Source organism: Stegodyphus dumicola, chromosome 4 (genome assembly GCF_044657685.1).
Source record: "Stegodyphus dumicola isolate Sdum_Otavi_A_Nest chromosome 4, ASM4465768v1".
NCBI classification, from domain to species: Eukaryota; Metazoa; Arthropoda; class Arachnida; order Araneae; family Eresidae; genus Stegodyphus; species Stegodyphus dumicola.
In genome coordinates, this window is record NC_140771.1 from 100,264,487 (window position 1) to 100,285,389 (window position 20,903).

General features: G+C 32.4%; 1 protein-coding gene across 3 annotated transcripts in view; it reads right to left on the reverse strand.

Moving 5' to 3' along the window:
- The window catches only part of LOC118186854 (pancreatic triacylglycerol lipase-like), a 63,153-nt gene that overhangs the window by 30,397 nt on the left and 11,853 nt on the right, over positions 1–20,903 (reverse strand). For all 3 annotated transcript variants that reach the window (XM_035357018.2, XM_035357017.2, XM_035357015.2), the window contains exon 2: positions 2,339–2,625. In XM_035357018.2, coding sequence (XP_035212909.1) covers positions 2,339–2,470 — 132 coding nt within the window. In that variant the 5' untranslated portion in view covers positions 2,471–2,625. The remainder of the gene's footprint in view (positions 1–2,338; positions 2,626–20,903) is intronic.

The following is a 20,903-nucleotide window of genomic DNA, read 5'->3' on the forward strand; positions in this document are numbered from 1 at the left end:
TAATTAACATACTTAAATGCTCATATCTGGTCGCAAGTATTTTAGTTAAGGATTTGAAATACAATGTTCAGCAATAATGGTTTTCTGTTTGAATATGGATAATACAATATTTTTTTCCAAGAACCTATTTTCTTGCTGAAATTTATAAGATACTGTATAAACATTTTAATTTAATGTTTTTTTTATATATTAAAAGCGTCATGTAGGTGTCAAAGCTCAAAATCTACATTATTGGCTACAAACTTGTAAGAGTGGAGGTTGTATCGAGACAATTTGAAAACACATAGCATACATTCCCGATCACAGGGTCAGGAATGACAAATGTAAGCAGAAAAAAAAGGAAATGAAATGACATTTCTAAGTAAGCAAGCATTCTGATAATAAAATGTCACTAAAAAATGCAATGGAGGTCTCGAAAAAGTGGCTGAAGTGTCCTCTATGAAATTCCATGGAAATTCGAATATTGTGGAAGATTTTCAGCGTGTCTCAGAATCCCTAGCTGCTACGGGGATGTTTGCAACCAGCTCCTTGGCGTTATTAACCAGCTTTTTTGTATGTCTTCAAAAATAGTAATCAGAGTCTGGCAGATCCTGCAGCTGAACAAGCTAATGCGTCGGACCATCACGCTTTATACACTATTGGCCAAATGTAATGTGCAAGTGGCCCGTTTACCAAATACATATCGGCTAACTCCAGATCCGTTACTGGTTATAGTTGTTAACCGATAATGTTTATCAAATGCCAATATTCTATTTCTAATTATTTACACTTGGTAAAAGACAATTTCATTCATTCAAAATCTATAAAACTCCAGGCATAATATTCGCATAATATTAAGTAAGTGTCAATACCAATCATTCGCATAATATTTTATGGTGCTCCTGGATAATTATCGACCTTCAGGTAGCATCATAATGCTCCTGGATAATTATCGACCTTCAGGTAGCAACATATACCTTTATAGACCTTTACATATCATGCCAATCTATACACTACATAGGTAAGAAATGTAAAGTTTTCTACTTGAAAATTCGATAGTGAGTTTTCACAAAAAAGCAGGATTTCGAGTCCCCACAACACGCTTTTAGAATTTTTCTAATGGCGTTTGTCTGTATATGTGTTACCACCTAAACAAAAGCATGAAACCCGACGCAACCAATCTATTTACTCGACCGAAATCAAGCACTGGTTAGCGTTCAAATCTACAATAGTTCAGCATTTGGTTTTTAACTTGATTTCCGGGTGATTAAGTTTCACCAGTTGATTAGTAGAACGTGCTAGATAGGGTCTTTGTTAAAGTGAGATGATGTAATCCGGAAGGGCGTTCTAAATGAAACTGATTCACAGTCAACTTCCACATTGAGAAATCTATGAAAATACTCATATTTTCAGCCCCTTAATCCTCTTTCTCTTCTTTCCGCAAGATAAATTTATTTAAGATCAGGACTGATATTTCATAACTCTTGAAAATGTATGCATCCTCGTCTCCCTGTACATTTCAGAAATAAATTACAAGCTTTATTAATACGTAAACTGCCAAGGAAAGATCACCAACGACTGTATTGCGCGTAAAAAATAAGTGAGGTTGGATGCCAAGTGAAATAAAGTAACGGCAGGACATTAGGGCATAACAACAAAGATAATTTATTGCGTTCTGAAATTAAAAAGGCTTCAAAAAGCGTTCGAGGGACAAAATGGTCATTTGTGCTGAATACGTAAAAATGAAAAAAAGTGCAATGATTGTCCGAAGGCGTTTTGGGCGTAAGTTGTCAATACGGGATATGGCCACCATGGAGGGAGGTGCAAGATTCCACACGTCTTGTCATGCTTACAATGTGAGGCCGCATGTGGCTCAGGAGGCCAGGGACACCATCCAGCGACTGGGCTGGGACGCACTCCTCATCCACCATACTTTCCAGACCTCGCGTCAAAAGACTACCACCTTCTCCATTCCCTGGACAACTATCTTCGTGGGAAATCCTTCAACTACCGTCTAGACCTCGAAACAGAGCTCACCTACTTCTTTGTATCCAAGACTTCTGAGTTTTACCGCGATGGCATCGCACAATAAGCCACTTGTTGGCAAAAGGCACTGGATGCCGATAGTGGTTACTTTGATGATTAGTGGTCATTATTATTTGTTTTATGACTTTTCTTTCTGATAGTCCAAAATGTTTAGAACGTTTTGGTTACCTTGTATAAATGCTCAGTAGTTTTGATGCACGTAACCATTGATGGACACGAAACATTAAAGAATTCAAGTACAAAGAAAAATAAAAATTATTTTCACGTACTAAAATTAGGGCATTTTATAGCAAAATAGATACAAATTACTTACTTGCAGCCAATTAATCGAATAGTCGCCTTCTAAAAATCCAGCTATTAGGATTCTAGTCTGCAAACTGCTGTTGAAAGGTGAACTAAGAAGTGCTTCTGAATTATAAGGTGTGAACAGAAAAGGCTCATTCATGTTCCGTCTGCTGTAGAAATAGTACCTGGTGAGATACAACACTGGTGGAAGGGGAAGTAATTTTAGAGGAAGTATATTACTTCTAGGATTGTAAAATGGTGGTCCGTTGTGGAAGCAGCCCAGTTTACCGTAACAGGCAGTTTTAAAGTGTGGTACTAAATAAAGAGAAAAACATGTTATTACAACATTAATGCAAATATTTCCAAATTATGCATAATTCACGCTTTTATTGTCAAAGTTCATGCTACTTTGCGAATTTGTTTACTCCATTTTTAACAATTTCGAGAATTATATCATGAATTCTACATTGTAATTAGTTAACGTGCTCTAGAATTAAGTACTTTGTAAAATTTCCATTTCAAGCATATGTTGATGAAAGTTTTTGTTAAGTTGTTTTACAAGTTGGAAACGTTTAAATTTTTTTTTTAATTTATAAATGAATTAAATAAAAAAAATATCACGTGAGGATTTTTCAAAAAGAAAATACCGAATTTTTTTAATTGAGCACCAACGCTGCAGACGGAGTGCTGTGGAAACCGAGCGCACCTGGCGGAATATTTTGACAATTTATCTCCGTTCACTGTTACTAAATTACGCATTTGTTGTAGAATTTACCAGATGTGTGAAGTAGTGCATAAGTTTCACATTGAATTAGAGAAAATGCAAAATTGGAGAATTTGAAAGAAAAACGCAGCTGTGTGAAACTTAGCGTAAAAGAGGGGAAACATTTCGTGGAGTCATTCCAAATGCTTAACCAAATAATATACAAAGATGACTGCGTGAGCTAAACACAGTCCTTTGTCTGGTTTCAAGGTTTTAAGGAGGGTGAAAGATCGGTTGCCAAAGATCCAAAGACTGGACGATCTTCCACTTCAGTAGATGATCAACATGTTCAGACTGCTCCATGGATTTATACCACGTGGTAAGGAAGTCTACCAGAGAATTTTAAGACGACTGAGATGTATTGTGAGTAGGAAGAGACCTGAACTGTTGGGTGGGGGAATCAGCCGTGTACGTTGCATGATATTAACTCTCCATCTCACGCATCTCTCCTTTTTGCAAATTATCTGACAAAAAATTTAGCTTTTTTTATGCCCCACTCATTCTATTCTTCAGAGTTGGTTCGGGAAGACTTTGTTTTCTCTTTCGCTAAACTTAAAATCATTTGGAATGGAGATTGTTTCAATTCAAAGAGAAAAATACAAAAAAATGCGTTTTAGAAAAATGCGACGAGAGCACTGTACGCTCTCAAAAATAGTGATTTTCAACAGATATTCCAAAAGCAGAAGAAAAGATGGGAAAGGTGTATTGAAACTACAGGGAAGCATTTTGAAGAAACTATTAGACAGGACACGCATACATGTCGAAGCGAGTTTTCAAAACTTGGTTTACATTTTTTTATTATTTTATGTTGAAACGAATTTTTTAACATTTTACACGGATACTTTAGCTTAAATAAGGCCCGGTGACGCAGTGGCTAGCACACTGCGCAGCAGCACCACAGGTCCGGGGTTCGATTCCCGGGCTGGGCAAAATCCATTCAGCCTTTCATTCCTTGATTTCCATCACTTGGGTCGATAAGATGAGCACCAAGTTCGCTTGGGGACTAAACACTGGGGGTTCTGCGACAAGCTGACCACTTGTTCAGGGCATATGCTTACGCAACCCGGAGCCCACGATCAAGAAAGCAGATTTCGGGCACTGCAGGCCTTGGCGCATTAGGGCTGTTACGCCACTGAGTTTTGCTTGCTTAAATACCAAATTAATAATCTCAGAATTTCCTGTTTGAACAAGGTGTAAATTAATCCTGATATTTATGCCGAATCTGAGGGCTCACTTCTGGAGATTTTTGACCCGACTATTTTATGTCTATTATTTTTTAATTTCGATATCCCAATCTGCATTGTTCGTAAAATTTTGAAATTTTTACAGATTTTCAAATCCTTCGCCTTCTTTTAAGAGACGAAAAGTAAAAATTATTCATTCTTAGAGTTCGGCGATTCGTTTAAAGGACTTATTTAATTAGAAACAAAGAACCTATTACAAAGCAAAGGAAAAGTGATTCAACAATATGATATAGTAGTTCTTTCACAGTTAACTGGGAGCTCTTGTTGGAAACGTGCTAGGAATAGAGATGTACTATTCGTTAACGGACTGATTCACTCTCTTGAGCGAGCGAACGCCTAATTCGCGAAAAAAAAAAGGACTGCTCTTAGAGTTCACCTATCGAGAGTTCTTATCGGAAGCTTGCGAGGAAATTTTGATCTGCATTTAAGGGTAGAAAGCACATTTATCCTGGCATTTTAAACATTAGTATAATTTCTATCATTTCCCAACATTCTGAAAGCGTTCTTATTCTAGAATTTTACTATTAGTTCTATGAAGAAAGGAGGTTTTAGAGGATCCTAAATTTACATTTGAAAGAAATCAGTTCTGGAAAATAGCGTTTGATTCAGTCGAATCTTCCCATCCCACTGCTCATTTGATTCTTTTAGCATTTCGCTTCATCGTCCTTAACTGCTTTTGATTCACTCTTTATTCCCAATCTTTTCCATCAGGTCATTGTTCCCTCAATGTTGAATCGTAATAGAAAGCCCCTTATTTCAGTAAGCGAATGGTTCTGATCCGATCGCATAAAAGAGGAGTTTTTGCAGTTTGTATTCTTTAAGCGATTTTGTCCGATCCCCTTCTTCAATAGGAAGGGGGTTATAAACAGAGGAAATTTAATTTTTCATAATCAAACTTTTAACTTAGAAACCAAGCTATTAATGATTTTAAACTCTTTCTAAGCGTGAGCACGTGACGAAGACATTGTCTTAAGTGACAAGTCACATCGTCATGCCGGACAATGATTGGTGTCTCAATGCAAAAGTTATTACGAATCTCCTACGACGGCAGCAATGGTAGCAAGAGGAAGCACTTCATATTCATTAGATATGAATGCATGTGAATATGATCTCTTCACCAAAATAAAGAAACAGCTATTAAAAGGAAGAACTATACAGTAGTCGAGTAGAGGATATATGTGGTCTAGGGTGATAGCTGAGAAGATATCAGCTAAAGTAGACATGCTGATCACAGACGGCATCTTCAGTAGCTTGGCTGAATGTAATAAATTTAGAAGTTAATTGTGAGATAATAAATGTTTTTATCTATGGTAATAGAGTCTTTTGAAACTATCAATGTCTTGTCTCATTAATTGTCATCTTCTGCATTATTGCGCCAGTTGCGTCAGTGTTTCATTTTTTTAATGTATAAGTGTTTATTGTTTGCCTATCTCATTAACCACTTAGACCAATATACATATGTATCCAATGTACCTGTGTATGAAACTTTTTATTAATTGTATACTGAAGCAAATATATGCACACGCCCTTGTTTGGCCACGTCAATACCACATATTCGCCCTTAATATATTCCCGATGCAGCCCTCTCAGGAAGTCGCCAGGGTTGTGTTGTTCTAAATAGGTGCGGGTACCGGACGACACCCGATTTGTCATATTAAGCCGTCCGGGTGACGTAATGGCAAACCGCACATTGAGTTGAACAGTGTTAAACGAATGTCGCTACTGCGTATGCCCAGAAACAAATTTGGCGTAATTATTATGTTGGCGCGATTTGAAAAGAGGATAAATACGGTATGTGGTAGATGTACCGCCATCTGATTGGAAACAAATCCGGCGTTTAAGTCTTCGTAGAGTATATGTGCAATGTCAAGTAATTACTGTGTAAAATTAGATTTTTTTCCTGTACTGCTCCAACAACTGGAAAGTTGAACGATACGATGAAGTTTAAATTCGATTGAAGAGTGCAAAAAATGGGTAAAGGAACTCAGCGTAAATGCAGATGCTCCAGTGGATAGCGCGAGCTTCAAACCAAATGCTATTGCAAGATTGCTTTTAGGTATGTATATATTTTCCCATTTCAGTAAATTTGATATGTTATATGTGCAATATGTGATATATTGTATTTTAACACATATACAGTTCATTAACATTTTTTAACATTTCCTAAATTTCTATATAATGTAGCATTAAGAAAGATGTTTTAAGAAATTTGTTTCCTTACTGTTTTAATTTTTTCGAAAAGAAACATCATTTTCGAGAAACTTCAAGAAGAAAGTTATTAGCGTAATTTTATTACAGCTAAAACTAATGCAAGGTACTTGAGTCTTTTATCTCAAAATGTGCTGAAATGTTTTGGTTGAAGTTAATATAAAATAATGTAATGAATTGTGGTATAACTAAAGAATCGGTAAAAATAAAATATAATTAGCTCAAATTTACTTAACTCCTTATATTATCAAATATCTATTGAATAGAAAAACCTGTTGAAATATTAAATGTAACAAGTTCTATTTTTAAAAGGCAGATGATTGTACAGCATGTAGGAATTGATGATGATTTTTAATAATTAAAGTAATAGTAAAGTCAACAATAAAGAATATTTTGATGTATGTAATTTTCATCAATGATTACATAAAATTGCACTTTAATATAAAGTATGCTTGGATTGTTTTCATGTATGCTATATATTATTGCAAATTAGTTCTTCATAAAATTGTATATTTCTGCTGTGAAAAAGTATGTATGCAATCATGCAAGTTGTAGGAAAACATGTACATGTACCAGGACGACAAGATAACAATTATGACTGTCAATCATCATTTGCTGACTGTATCTGTCAAGCTGACTACACAGACTATAGTAGCCAAAGATAAGTTGTAGAAAGTGTGTTTCAGAGTTGAATATATGAATTAAAGTTAGTAGGATAATTATTCTTAACTAAATAATAAAATTTAAATGAAAGCCCTTATTTCATTTTTTATAAATTTTCTTATTATTATGATGTGATTTCACAACCATTGACCCTCTCCTATTGTTAAATAATTCATTCAGCACTGAACAACATATTATTTTATTGGTATAAAAAATAATATATTTTGTGTGTATGACCAAGTTATGATCTAAGATTTTTCAATACTTGAATCATCCTTTTAAAGATTTTTATAAAATGATTTTTTTAATTTCAGGCATTGGCACAGTGAATGGCAGCTGAAAAATTTTGACCCTTGTTTCTGGAAGTGAAATGTTAGATGTAAGTAATGTCTGAGACCCTTATCACACGGCGTTTGTTTCACATGAACAACTTGTTTCGGACAATTTTTCTGCCTGGTTTACTATTGAAAGAAAGACATGCAATGTTTTCCTTCCTTTCTAAAAAAATTGCAAATTGCTCGTTTTCAATCAATCAACTATCAGCTTGTTTGTAATGGGGAACCAGTTTCCCATGTTAACCCCAAAGTGATCTATGATAATTGGCTGTTGTGACAAAGCAGAAAAATTGTGCCAAACAGTTATTCTTCCGAAACAAACTGACGTGTGATAGCATCCTTACTGTCAATAATATTGTGAAGCACTTAATTGTATGCTTTGCTAATGAATATGTACTAGGCAATTGTGGCTATTATGAAAGAGGTGAAATTTCAAATACAATTGTTTCAGTTACAATTATTACAGATATTATTTAATTTTGTAATAATGCTAATTAAAAATATGAATTAAGAAAATGCAAAAATTAGTGTATAAGCATACTAAATAGTTCAGAGTAAGACTTGTACTTAATTTATAGTACGCACTCATTCACACATATGATGACTCGTACACTGATATAAATTTGATATGCTTTTATACTGTTTACATGTCTTCTATATTCAGATTTGAATCATCATCTGCCAACAAATTCAGTTAATCAGGCATTGTTGACCTTATTAGTTTCTTGCAGATGTGTGAACTTTGGAAACATTTTTAGATTTAGTGTAGTTTTTGTTTGCTTTTCAGGTTTTCACATAATATCAACTAGAAACATTACCTCTTCATTTTAAAGGTCAAAGAGATAAAATAAAAAAAAACAATTAATTAGTTAATATCAAACCTAAAATGTTCTTTTATTACACAACTATTATTTAAGCCATCCAAATGGGCGCAATATTTTTATAATACTTTTATTTAATTTTCCAGTATATGTTATTGAAGCCATTCAAATCCCACTTGGGCATTTTCAAGCATATTAGTTGTTGAATATTATGTCTGACTCTAAACACACAGGCAAAGTATGTATAATTATTATGTAATTTAACCTATCTTTCCTTCAAATATCTTAAATATTTCAATCTTCTTTAAAATTACACGAGACAGGCATACATTTGAGCTTTGATTAACAGACTTAGTGTAGTCGCCATGATGGATAAGAAAACAGATGAATAATAGACCATCCATAATCACCAACATATAATGCAAGGATTTGAGAATAAAGATTGCTTATTAGCATAATAGTGCACTGAATATTAGATATAAAAATTATAGAACTGAAAGATTTGTCACGTATCATCTTTGCTTATTATTATATATATTGAAAATAAACAGTTTGCTTCTGCAACAGAATAAATATCGAGTGTCTTGAAATGTTTTGTATACCTGGAGCTTTACACTTCAGTACATTATACAAAGAGCAGTATATATAATGATTATCAGGTCTGTACAGAAATTTTTAATGGAAAATTCTTGTGTATAGATTTCGTTGATATTTCTTATCTTGTGTACAGATTTAGTTGATATTTTGCAAGACATGGGAATATTTCAGACTTTTATTGTAATTACTGTGACAAAACAATCATTAGAAAATTATACACGTATGAAAATTATTAATATTACATTATGTAGCTTATATTAATAATTTTCATACGTGTATATGTAATATTTTGGCAGGCACAGGAATGACCAAAGCTTGACAATCATTAGAAAATTATACACGTATGAAAATTATTAATATTACATTATGTAGCTTATATTAATAATTTTCATACGTGTATATGTAATATTTTGGCAGGCACAGGAATGACCAAAGCTTGACAATATAACTACATCATTGTATGGCCAGGCATTGTTATGGCTGGATAGAAGGTTGCAAAATGACGACAAAGAAGGATTTCGCTTTTTAGATCACACATCTTTATTCAATTCTCTCAGCAGATCATTTTGCCTTTATATGAAATTCTCAAAATTATATATTCAATATTGATTTAAACTAAGTAAGATTAAATTTAGACTTTACGTCATATCTGCTTTAACAAAGGAAAGAACAAGATGGGAGGAGCAGCTGCAAGGTCTTGTAGCAGCGGTAGAAGAAAGCAGTCTGACGAAAAATGGTCATGTGTACTAGCAGTTATATAACATGCCAGAATGTTCTCGAAAACACTGGTCTAGGGTAAGATCCTGAAACTGCAGTAAGTTAATTATAGGTTGCATGCTCGCGCAGAGCAAAACCACTGTATTTTCTATATTTTACATGTATATAATACATATTCTTTGTGTCTTGGTGAATACATTCTACCTCGCTGGCAGGTAACAGAAACTGACGATCAAAAGATTGATGAATATTTAATAATTTTGATGAGATTATCTAGGAAAGTAAAATAGTTTAAAATGTATTAAATGTGGTTTTCCAGAATGTTTCCTAGCATAGTTTTTAATCTCAGATTAAATGATACACATTATCTGGAAGTTCATAATCTTGTGTCATAAAGTATGCTTTATTGTAATTAGTCTTAGATTGTAAAGTTAAATTTATGAAAATATGATGAGTTAAAATTGTATTGCAGATATTAAACTAGATTTTTATATGCAATTTTGAAATTTTAGAGATCTTGCTTCATGTAATTATTTTTAATGTTTTTATTAAATTCTTAATTAATGCTATTATGCATGCATTAGAAAGTGAAATGAAATAATACTTAGGGATATCATTTGGCTGCGTTCTGTTGTTTCTCAGTTAAACTATTCTGCATTCAAAAAATTACTCAAGGATTCTCACGAATACCAGCTCAAACAGTTCCAAAGTATTTCTGCAAAATATACATAATTACTTAAGAATTGTATCTTTTTGATAATATTATTTAGCCTTTACAAGTTACTGCCAAAATTATTTTGTAAATCAGAAATCTTCGAGGGGATTAGTGTGTCTCGCATAGTTACCCTGGTGCCACACTATAACACTGAAATTGATAGATGTATAATTGAATGTTTAATCAAAAATGTGTAATTCCTCTTTTATGATATTTCAATAATTGATACTACTGAAACAAGAAATATTGGTACATTAACATTTTCTTAATATTCATTGTGTATTTGTTATGATGCATGTATTAATGTCATTACAAGTTAGCATTTGATAATGTTTGTTTCAACAATTTAGGGTTTGATGAAGTGCCACAGAGATTATCGCTTAAAGAATGCGTGCAGGCCAACCACCAACGCAAGATATTAAAGGAGCAATGAAAATGAAAATTTAACTACAGTCAAAAGACGTTAATCCGGACTCGTCGGGACTTCGGCGATTCCGGATTATCGATTTTTCCGGATTATAGATCATCAGTTTAAATCTGGTAAGATGGCATGCAGAAATTACAAAATTAAAAATATGAAACCGTAATTTATGAAATAAAGAGCAATTGTGATCTAAAGGGTATCAAAATTTACAAAAAGAAAAAGCTTAATATTTATTTGTTTACTTTATTAAACATTTCTTTCAATGTAAGTTGCTTCGTTTTATGTGATAATACTTTCTCTTTAATTCTATTAAACAGACATAATTTCTTGTTTAGTTACAAAGTTCCGCTGTTCAAGTCCGATAATTGCTGTGTTGAGAATACCGACTAATTTGTCAATCGAAATGTTTTCGTTTTCAATAACCTCTGGGTCACTTTCTTCACTCTCGGAAGCGAATTATAATGACGAGGAACTTGATTTAAATCATTTCAAAGACGGAGTACATCGAAATGAAATACTACACTTAGTACGGAATTATAAACTATATAAAATAAAAACATCTGCCCTGAAGATAAGGATAGTGCTGACAGATCAACTTCCAATCCGCCGCGTGAAATTGATAAACAGATTTCGGATTTCAAAACATACTTTCGCTTTGTAGATACAAATTACATATTAGTAAATATATATCGTAAATTCTATTTGACATAATCTTTCTAATCTATCATAATCTAATAATGACGTTTCTGCCCCCCCCCTCTGCCGCAGAGCAGCGTGAAATTGATAAACAGATTTCGGATTTCAAAACATACTTTCGCTTTGTAGTAAATATATATCGGAAATTCTATTTGACATAATCGAAAGTTCAAGCTTACTTTTATAAAATTGCTCTAACAGTCTGCAAAAAATAATAAGCCGGATCCATTTCGAAGATTAAGGAACAACGCAATCTGCAACATTAACTGAATTAGATAACTTTAGCTTAGCGTATAACTCCGTTACACATTAAACGCGCATGCGCACAAACATATTCGCAGCCGTAAGGGTCTTACGCGCTCTCGTAAACGCCTGTGCGAATGCGTGAACGCGAAGCATGCGCAGAAAGTTTGTAGCTTTGAGGTCCGGATTATAGATCATTCCGGATTATGGGTGTCCGAATTAATGACTTTTGACTGTATAAAGAAAAATCTGACTAATATTATTACTCATAACACTTAATTGATTCGTATTATTGTAAATTTATGCGAGTTTTCCTGTATTCTGTTTATTTTGCAACTTATGTTATTGTAAATTCATGTATGTTTTCATTCTTGCTCTGTCATGCATTTCATACTAATTGTTTGTTGTGCATATTAATTATATGTGTATATTACTTCATTGAATTACTGTATTTGAATTTTAATAAACCTTTTTACCATTCAGTAGTACTTTTCCATAAAACCCTGAACATTCTAAACATCCCATATCACTAATCCTCAATTCTAAATAATACTTGAGTTTACTTAATTCATGTATTAATAGCGAATTTGAAAAATAATACAAGAGTGACATATGTTGAGGTAAAATAAATACTGCTCAATTAGACATTTTAAAATGTTTTTCCTTTTAATAGAGGAACATTTTTTAAGGATTTAATTATTAGTATTTGAATATTGTTTTAATATATGATTAATTAGTATATGAATATACTGTGTGTAATGAATAAGTAAGGCAGTGAATAAATTTTGAACAATAATTTCATATGAAGAAATATGATCTGCCTGGGTTAAAAAATTAATCTTTAAATCCTATTTATGAGATTGTATGGCTGGAATCTGTAGCTCAAAAGCAGTTAAAGCAACCCACCTCCAAAAAAGAAGACATTTTAAATAGTTTCTTCCAAAACTTGAAATATTTAAACATTACACGACCCTAAATTTCTAGTGAATTTAAAATACTCATTTCATTCAGTTCAGCTACTAGCCATTATATGAAATTTTCCTATATTATTAAAATGTTCCTCGTGATTTTGCAAGGTGAAGACCACAAATGTTCTGCCCTCATAACTAATGATGATATAATCAGCATGAAGTAGACTTCAGCGTAAGGAATATGGAACTATATATTTTGCTCTTTGTTTATTAATTAGCTCACTTTTAAAAAATTCATATCATATAGTAAGTAGTATTCATAATTTTTCTCATTTTCTTAATATTTCATTGAAGTATTTAAATGTTAATTTAATTAGCAATACCTAATAATGTCAAATGCATATATTATCATACAGAATGGGATTCTGACCATAACATTCAGGCAAAGTGATATACATGTTAATTTTTCAACAAGTTTCTGCGTTATGCTTTTTACTCTCTACACAATGTTTAATTTTTAATTATTATTTTTTATTATTTGTAGGACCTTAGGTCCTACAAATAATAAAAAATAATAGTAATACCAGAAAGTGTGACTTTCTTATATTATCCAACAGGAGACCTATGTTCACATCTTATATTTTGAATTTACAGTTTTCTTTTGTAGATGACAGACACCATATATTCAATAGAAATTAACATGCTGCTGGATATATGCATGTGTTTTTCATATTTACAGCTGTTGCATGTGATGCTTTGTAATCGGATAAAAAATGAAAGAATTAAGTTTATTGACACCAAAACAAATGCATACTTCGATGTAAAGGCTGCATAAAAATGAAAATGGCTAAATTAAAATAGTGAATTGAGGTTGTAGAGTTCTCATTTATTTTTATTAACCAGCTATTTTATGATAATTAGCTTTTCTTTCTTCCTTTCCATTTTCCTGCCAGGATGCTAATTTTGAGTGTATTCAAATGAGGTGAATTCATTTCGTTACTTTTTATTTACGCCATAAATGCTAGCTGATTCTGTATGAACAAGCTGTGCACTTTGTTAATTTGTCCGAGTCTATAAAAGGTTTTTTTACACCTATTCCAAACCTCTGTTGTAATTTCCAAAACATAACGAGAAGTCGCTTAAGTTTTCCAGAGTTCTCACACAGTATATATTACCAAAGTGGGTGAAACTCGTATAAGGTGTAAGAAAGACCAAAAGGAGATTTATTAAATCAAGAAAAGTAATCGATGGAAAAGGCATTTAATCTTAATAATGAAAAATCGAATTTTACACCAAATATTCAGACTTTTGTAACTGTTTTATATTTAATTAGCGAGAGTTTAAAATAAAAATTACCTTTATATTCATAACATAGGTTACATTCTGTTAATTTCCCATAAATAAACATAAAGAATACATTGACAAAATCATTGTACTAAGCTATTTTCATTGTACTTCAAATTTAGTACTTCATGTATCTTCAAATTTTCAATTATGTTTCATGAAATTCTTTTATTAAACATTAACTTATACTTGATAATCAATCTTCAAGTTCGAAAATAAGTTAACTGTAATTGCATTTGTTTTATGATCAAATATTTTAATTTGGCATTTGAGCATTTCTAATGGCATTTTTTTTTTTTTTTTTTTTTTTTTTCTGTTTGACATCTCTGCTCTGTTAAGGTTATAACCAGTTAAATTGTTACTGTGTCTCTGAAAAATCAACAGCATTCTTAAACACCATTTTAAAAATATTTCTGTGTGTAGTATTTTATCAGTAGAATTTTTCCTAAATAAATACAGAAGTTGTTATGAAAACATTTGAGAGCACATGTCTTGAAAGAGAAACAGTATTCGTAGTGTTTAGTCAATTATGATATACTAACAGCTATCATAATTGCATGTATTTTGTATGCATTATACATATATATATGCATAAAGACCCAATTTTGGCTATAAGTAGAGCTGTTACAAAATAATCATGAAGTCTAATGGAACGTACTCGTCACACATACTAGGGAGGAATCAAATTTATGTACGTATTTGCCACTCTTAAAGAATTTTTGGGGGGAATTACAAATGTACCAATTTCTTATTAATATATAATTTGTTAATATTAAAGGAAAAATTTATTTCTTAACTTAACTAAGCCAGCTAAGTCATAGACCGAAATATGTGTTTCTGCAGATATTCAGAACTTCCGGAACTACGAATACATTCACAGTTACAAAATATGAAAAATATATTTCTTTTAAATGCTTGGAATATTCGGAAAAATATCTAAATTCAAAGAAATGGTAAAATACGTTTCACTTGCAGATTCTTTGTTATTTATTTGATTATATCACCATTAATAACAATGTTCACCCCCCAGAATAAAAAATATAGTGTTTATGTACTGAAGTCTTGGTTTGTTTCCCTTGACAAGTCAATTAATCTATCATCAATGATAATAGCTACCTTTTAAATACTTTTAATTTTGGCACTTAAAATGTTTGCATTTTAAAATAATATTTCTATGCAGCTTTTAAATAATTTTTAATGCAACAGAAATCTAAATAACTTCAAATGCTGGCTAAAATTCATTCCAATAATTCATTGCTTTAAATTTCTGTTCCTTGCAGATGATACAGGAAAAACCTTTTCTAATAATATATTCCTAATTCTACCAGGAATTATTGATAAATAACCCGATGAAAAAATTGATACAGGCATAGATGGAGAAGATGTAAATAATTATTACGAAATAATGTGAAGCAGTGTTTGCATTCAAAATGTAAGATGTTATACTTATGAAATTCTGCACTTCACTTTGGAACTGTACGAATTTTCGCTCAGAAAAAGACTGAAATTCAGGATATATTAGTTACACTTTTAAGGAATAAAAACAATTCAGAATTTACCATACGTTACATTCGTACATACGCAAAGAAACACGGACAAACGTAAAAAATATAGCAAGTGTTTGCAAATAACATTGAAGAAATTTTACAATTCCTTAATGCTGTTTATTTAATTCTTTTAAATAAGAAATAAAAGCGCGAATATACGTTAACAAACTAAGCGGGAAAATTCAGTTTACATTACTGAGAATTACAACATGTAAACAAATTACATCTAAATAACGAATTATTAAGCACAATATATGGTAACAATTATTAAATGCACTGTTAGACAAATTAAAATGAAACATATATTAGAAAAATAAGCAAGTGCAATCGGTATGAACGATAAAATAACTAATAAACAAAGTTCCACAACATTGCAGTTGTACACATCACTCGACAGCCATGGAGATCACGAATGAACTAGCGTAGGGTTGCTTTTAGTCGTCAATATTTCTTCCCGCGCCAAAGGTACACCATCAAGCATGCGCAGTAAGCGAAATTCGCTTAACACTGTTCAACTCAATGTGCGGTCTGCCATTACGCGTCCGGGTGTCCTGGCCCTGCATTCACCTGTCACCTGAGTAGCGGATGGTAAATAGTTTCCATCAACAGAGCACAAAAGCTGAAAGTCGTAATGATGGTGCAGCTGCTCTCTTGATGGCCTCCTGTCTCCTGTCTTGTAACGACATTTTATCCAATCATTGCATTAAGAAGAAAATCATCAAATTGCACATCATGTTAAAAAGACTGATGAGCAATTTTTATGAATGAAGAGATCTATTTAATCTTACAAAGAAGATAAATTCTGCATACGTAAAAATTTGAGAATGTATAAATATATCTCACTCTGATAGCTATTTTACTAACAAATGGACATATTTATTTTCAAACGCTGTAAGATGAAGCCTTCTGGCTTTTTAGCAATTTACTCCATTTCCTATGGTTGATTTATTCCGTTTGCAAAATAATTCAAATTCACTTTTCATTCATTACTTTTAAATTTAAATATATATATATATATATAACTACACTGTAATCTAAAAATTTTCCAGAACTAATTTAAGATTTGCACTACAATTTAATTTGAATTATTATTTATTTAAAAAACCTGAATTTTATTAACTATTTTAATCTTTAAATAATTTTACTTCAACTGTTAAAAAAAGATTCCATACTTCTTCCTCAATTCTATTTGTAAATTGTTGCGCTTTATCTCACTTGTCTGAACTTATCAGAAATAATCTACGAATTTTACGCGGCAAAAAACTTAATATGGCGCCAGTCTTTGGTATGAACGTTGAGCGCAGTATAGGTGATAGTCTGACTTTACCCATCTCCATTCCAGTTTCGATGGAAAGTTCCCAAGGGGGACAGGTCCGATGGTCTCCAACTCCTCTTCTCCTAACGCCAAGCTGCTAGAAAGGACTTTCTGCTGGCCGAATATTGTGAGTGCTCCCTTGTCGCACAGATATTGCACGCTCACAAGCATGCATGCCTTCTCCAGCACCCGAACCTGAATGAACGATAGTGCTGCTAGGTGCATTAAATATTATACTAAACAAGGCGAGCTAGCTTTATGGAAAACAAGTTGTAAGTTTATTTATTTTTACTAATAGCTAAATTTTTAATCAAAGCTACTTTCCTTTCACTCTCCTTCACTCACGATTTCTATGCTATAAGATAAACTAGATAGCGCTAGCTTACTTAGATTAAGGAAGAGAGAAGTGCTATTTAAGCGAAGGTTTCGCAATTTGATTTTAGAGCATTTTCTGCCTGCCTGAGACCATTTTACTACCGTCACTTAATAGCTATTGAATTCTGTGGCGTTGAATGCTTCTAGCCATTGAGCTCTTCTCGCCGGCTTCTACGAACCAGAGCCTGCCTAAGAGTTTACTTTATCCTGCTAGCCGTTAGTTTAGTCTAAATTACATTTCATTTTAAGTTCAAAATTACTTGTTTTAAGTTAAACCAGAATCGTTGTCTTACCCAAATGAGGTCGACTGCCAATTCTTTGTGATCGAATAAAAGGGCTACTTGCACCCTTCTTTTGACTTTGTCTGCCTACTGTTCAAAAGCTGAGGCTAATTCCTCTATAGTCGTTTCTAGATCTCGTGAGTTTTTGTTACCAAAGCATCCGAGACTCTTTAAGATATTAAAAGATTATGTCTCTTTATTCAGTAACAGTTATTTAAATAAAAAATTTCACAGGCACCAAGCATTTTACTGCATTTAAAATTCAACTTAAATACGCATTTCACTTTTGCGATTTGGAAACCTGTTATTTCTTCTATTTGGAAATACTTCTCTAACTTCAATAAGAAGAAAAAATCTTTTTCTTTCTGCTTCATTCTTGTATGTATTAAAGGCATTTTGGTTTGAATGTTAAATTTTACGCAACTTATTATAAAGTTTACACTTGCAGAGTAATCAAAAGCGTTCTTGCGCTACATGATCATCAGAAGCAGACAGGCATACAGCGAATGGTCCTCATAGTTATGTCTCAAAGTAGTTTCTATCAGCATCCAGGACCTTTCGTCAACGTTCCTGCAGCTCTAAAATCTCTACCCATAACACTCAGGCTGCCCATAAACTCAGGCCCGTAAAAGTCCGTCAGTGAGTGGATTGTCAAAACCATTAACCTGCTCCATTGTCAAAGGATTTCCAGTGGAGATGGCTGTCTAAGGAATAGAGCAGATGGTAATTTATGATTGCTAGATCCGGCTAGTATCTTATCTCCCATCTAAATCGCTTAATAATCTCCCTGGTCGTCCTTGCAATCAAGGACCTTGCAATCAGCTTGAATACTTTCTCTACACAGTACAGTTGAAGTCTGACTTCAGCCTCCGAAACTTGAATGTGTTCAGCAAGTTCACCACACATTTCACTGCTTTCTTCCTCTGTGGTTGTCTTCAGGGCTTCGGCATCCAAAGCCTGTGGTCACTTATTACGAGGTTTTGTTACAAAAGCTCATATCTTCTGATTTGAACTTTTGAAACAAATGCCTGGCGGGAATCCCACTCAAGAGCATGATATGTTCGATGATTTGTTGCGGCTGCTGACAGGCTCGCCTTAGGCTGCTATCACATACGATATTTGTTTCCGAAACATAACGTCAGAAGGAACAATTCTGGAAAGTGAGCACCCGTGAAATCGGGTTACCATCTTCACTTGGTAAACAGGCTGAAAGCCAAACAAGAATCATTTGTCGCTCAGCTTGGCGAAAGTGACGATTCCTTTCATGTGACGATTGCTTTAATTATTTTTCAACTGTGTATTCCATATCCATGATCATGTGCAAAGAACGGATAACTACAGTTGATGACAATTACATAATCGTTATATTATTTACCTACATATAGCGAGAGAGATACGATGGTTTAAAAGTTGTTGATATATGTTTATTAGTATTAATGTAATGAATAAGACTTTTATTAATGAAAATATATACAAATATATATTTCATCATTCATAATAATAAATTCATAAATTTCTAATGTTTCAATAGGTAGCATTTATAATAAAAATATAGTTCTTAATGTGTTCATAATCTAAAAAGCATTTCATTAATAACATGAAGATAATAACATACAAATTTAATGTGTATCCTCATTATTAAATAATGTATGTTTTAATAAATACACTTAATCGCTTACTATGCAATTTCAATTTAAAAGTAATGAAAGTAATTAGCAGAAAAGTAAAGTCGCGCATATACAAACATATTTTTAAAAAATTATTCCCCTTAATAAAAAAAAATTCTCTTTATAAAAATAACATTCTTTTCATACGATTTTCCCGAAATACGACGAATTTGGAGAACTTTTGGCGACGAATAATTTGTAAACAAATCATCATAAATAGCACGTCATAAAATATTGTCTACTCTGAAATTTACACGATTATAAATTTAATGAATATATAAATATTTAAAAATGACTTAGTTAGTTATACTACAACAAAATAGCAATATATATACGGCTTTTTCTGTATTTCTTCAATTAAATCAGCATCTATTTCCGCCGTCCAGGATTTCACAAGAGCCATCGCCATATTGAAAATTACCCGTCATCCTTCAAAAGCAAAACTTTCGTCTGATTGGTTGAAAGTGCGCGGAACACATCTCCAGACGGAACATTTTCGGGAAGGTTTCAAAATGTTGCTCATAGGCGGGACATGTTGCGCCTGGCTAGACGACACATTTCTCGGAAGCCTCCCGTATAAACCAGTGTTACTAAAACTTCGTTTCTCAAAAATGTTTCGCTTAGCCGTGCGCGTCGATAGAAATGATAATAGTTTTAAAGGCACGTGGCAAACATAGAAATCGTCCTGAAACTAGCGGCAGGCAGAATGCAGCCAGCTTATGTTATTTGCATCAATTAAAAATGAAAATATTTGTAGTTTCAAAAATTTTTCGTACGATTTTCATATTATGATTCTAAATGAATAAATCTTTATAAGAATACTAATAAACTATTCTTAAACTTTGAAAATTTATAAATTACTTGCATGAAAATTTATGTGATTATTACATGTCAAACGTAATAAATTTATAAGTTATACAAAGACGTTAATAAGGCATAAAAAAGGAATTTTGAATAAAGTAACAAATATCAATTTTGAATTTTTTGAAATTTTTGCTAATCCACCCTTTAAAGCAAATAAAATATTACGTCAAAAATCGCAGATTTTGAAATAAAACATCTCTGTCAGTTATTATCTTAGGGTAGTCAAATTTTTGTGTTTTATTTTTTATAACCGATACAAAATTTTCTTTAATACAAGTGCACGCCCTTTAAGAATAGATAAAAAGTAAGATTTCGTAATTTATACGAAACTAAATTCTTTAAAGTTAAAAATGCCAAAACACGAATCTGCGTCATTTACATTTTCCGTAAGAGGAAAACCAACTTCTGTGAAAACAAACGCCAGGTAAGTAATTCTGTGTACACCGTGTATATGTGAAACATACACTTTTATATAAGACATATTTTGGATCAAAAAGGGAAATTTACAATCTATTTTATTATTTCTTCCAAAACATTTATACATTTATTATCACAATTTATGTGCAATAAATATGATAGTAACAATGATTGTGAATAATCAATTTATGTGTATCATTGATCTATTTCTACAAACTTGCGTTCTCTCTAAATTTGGATGTCTTTTAATCCATCTGCACCAAATTTCACTTTACTGTAGAATCTTGCTAAAGAAATGAATGTGAGGAGAACTGGCGCTCCGTCGTTCTTCAGAGTTTTTGTTCTTAACTCAATTTTAAAACGCAATATCATATCAGACAGTTACTTAATATATATTTCGTTTCATTTATTCGTATCTTTACGTAGGACAAAGCCTTCGAGAGCTT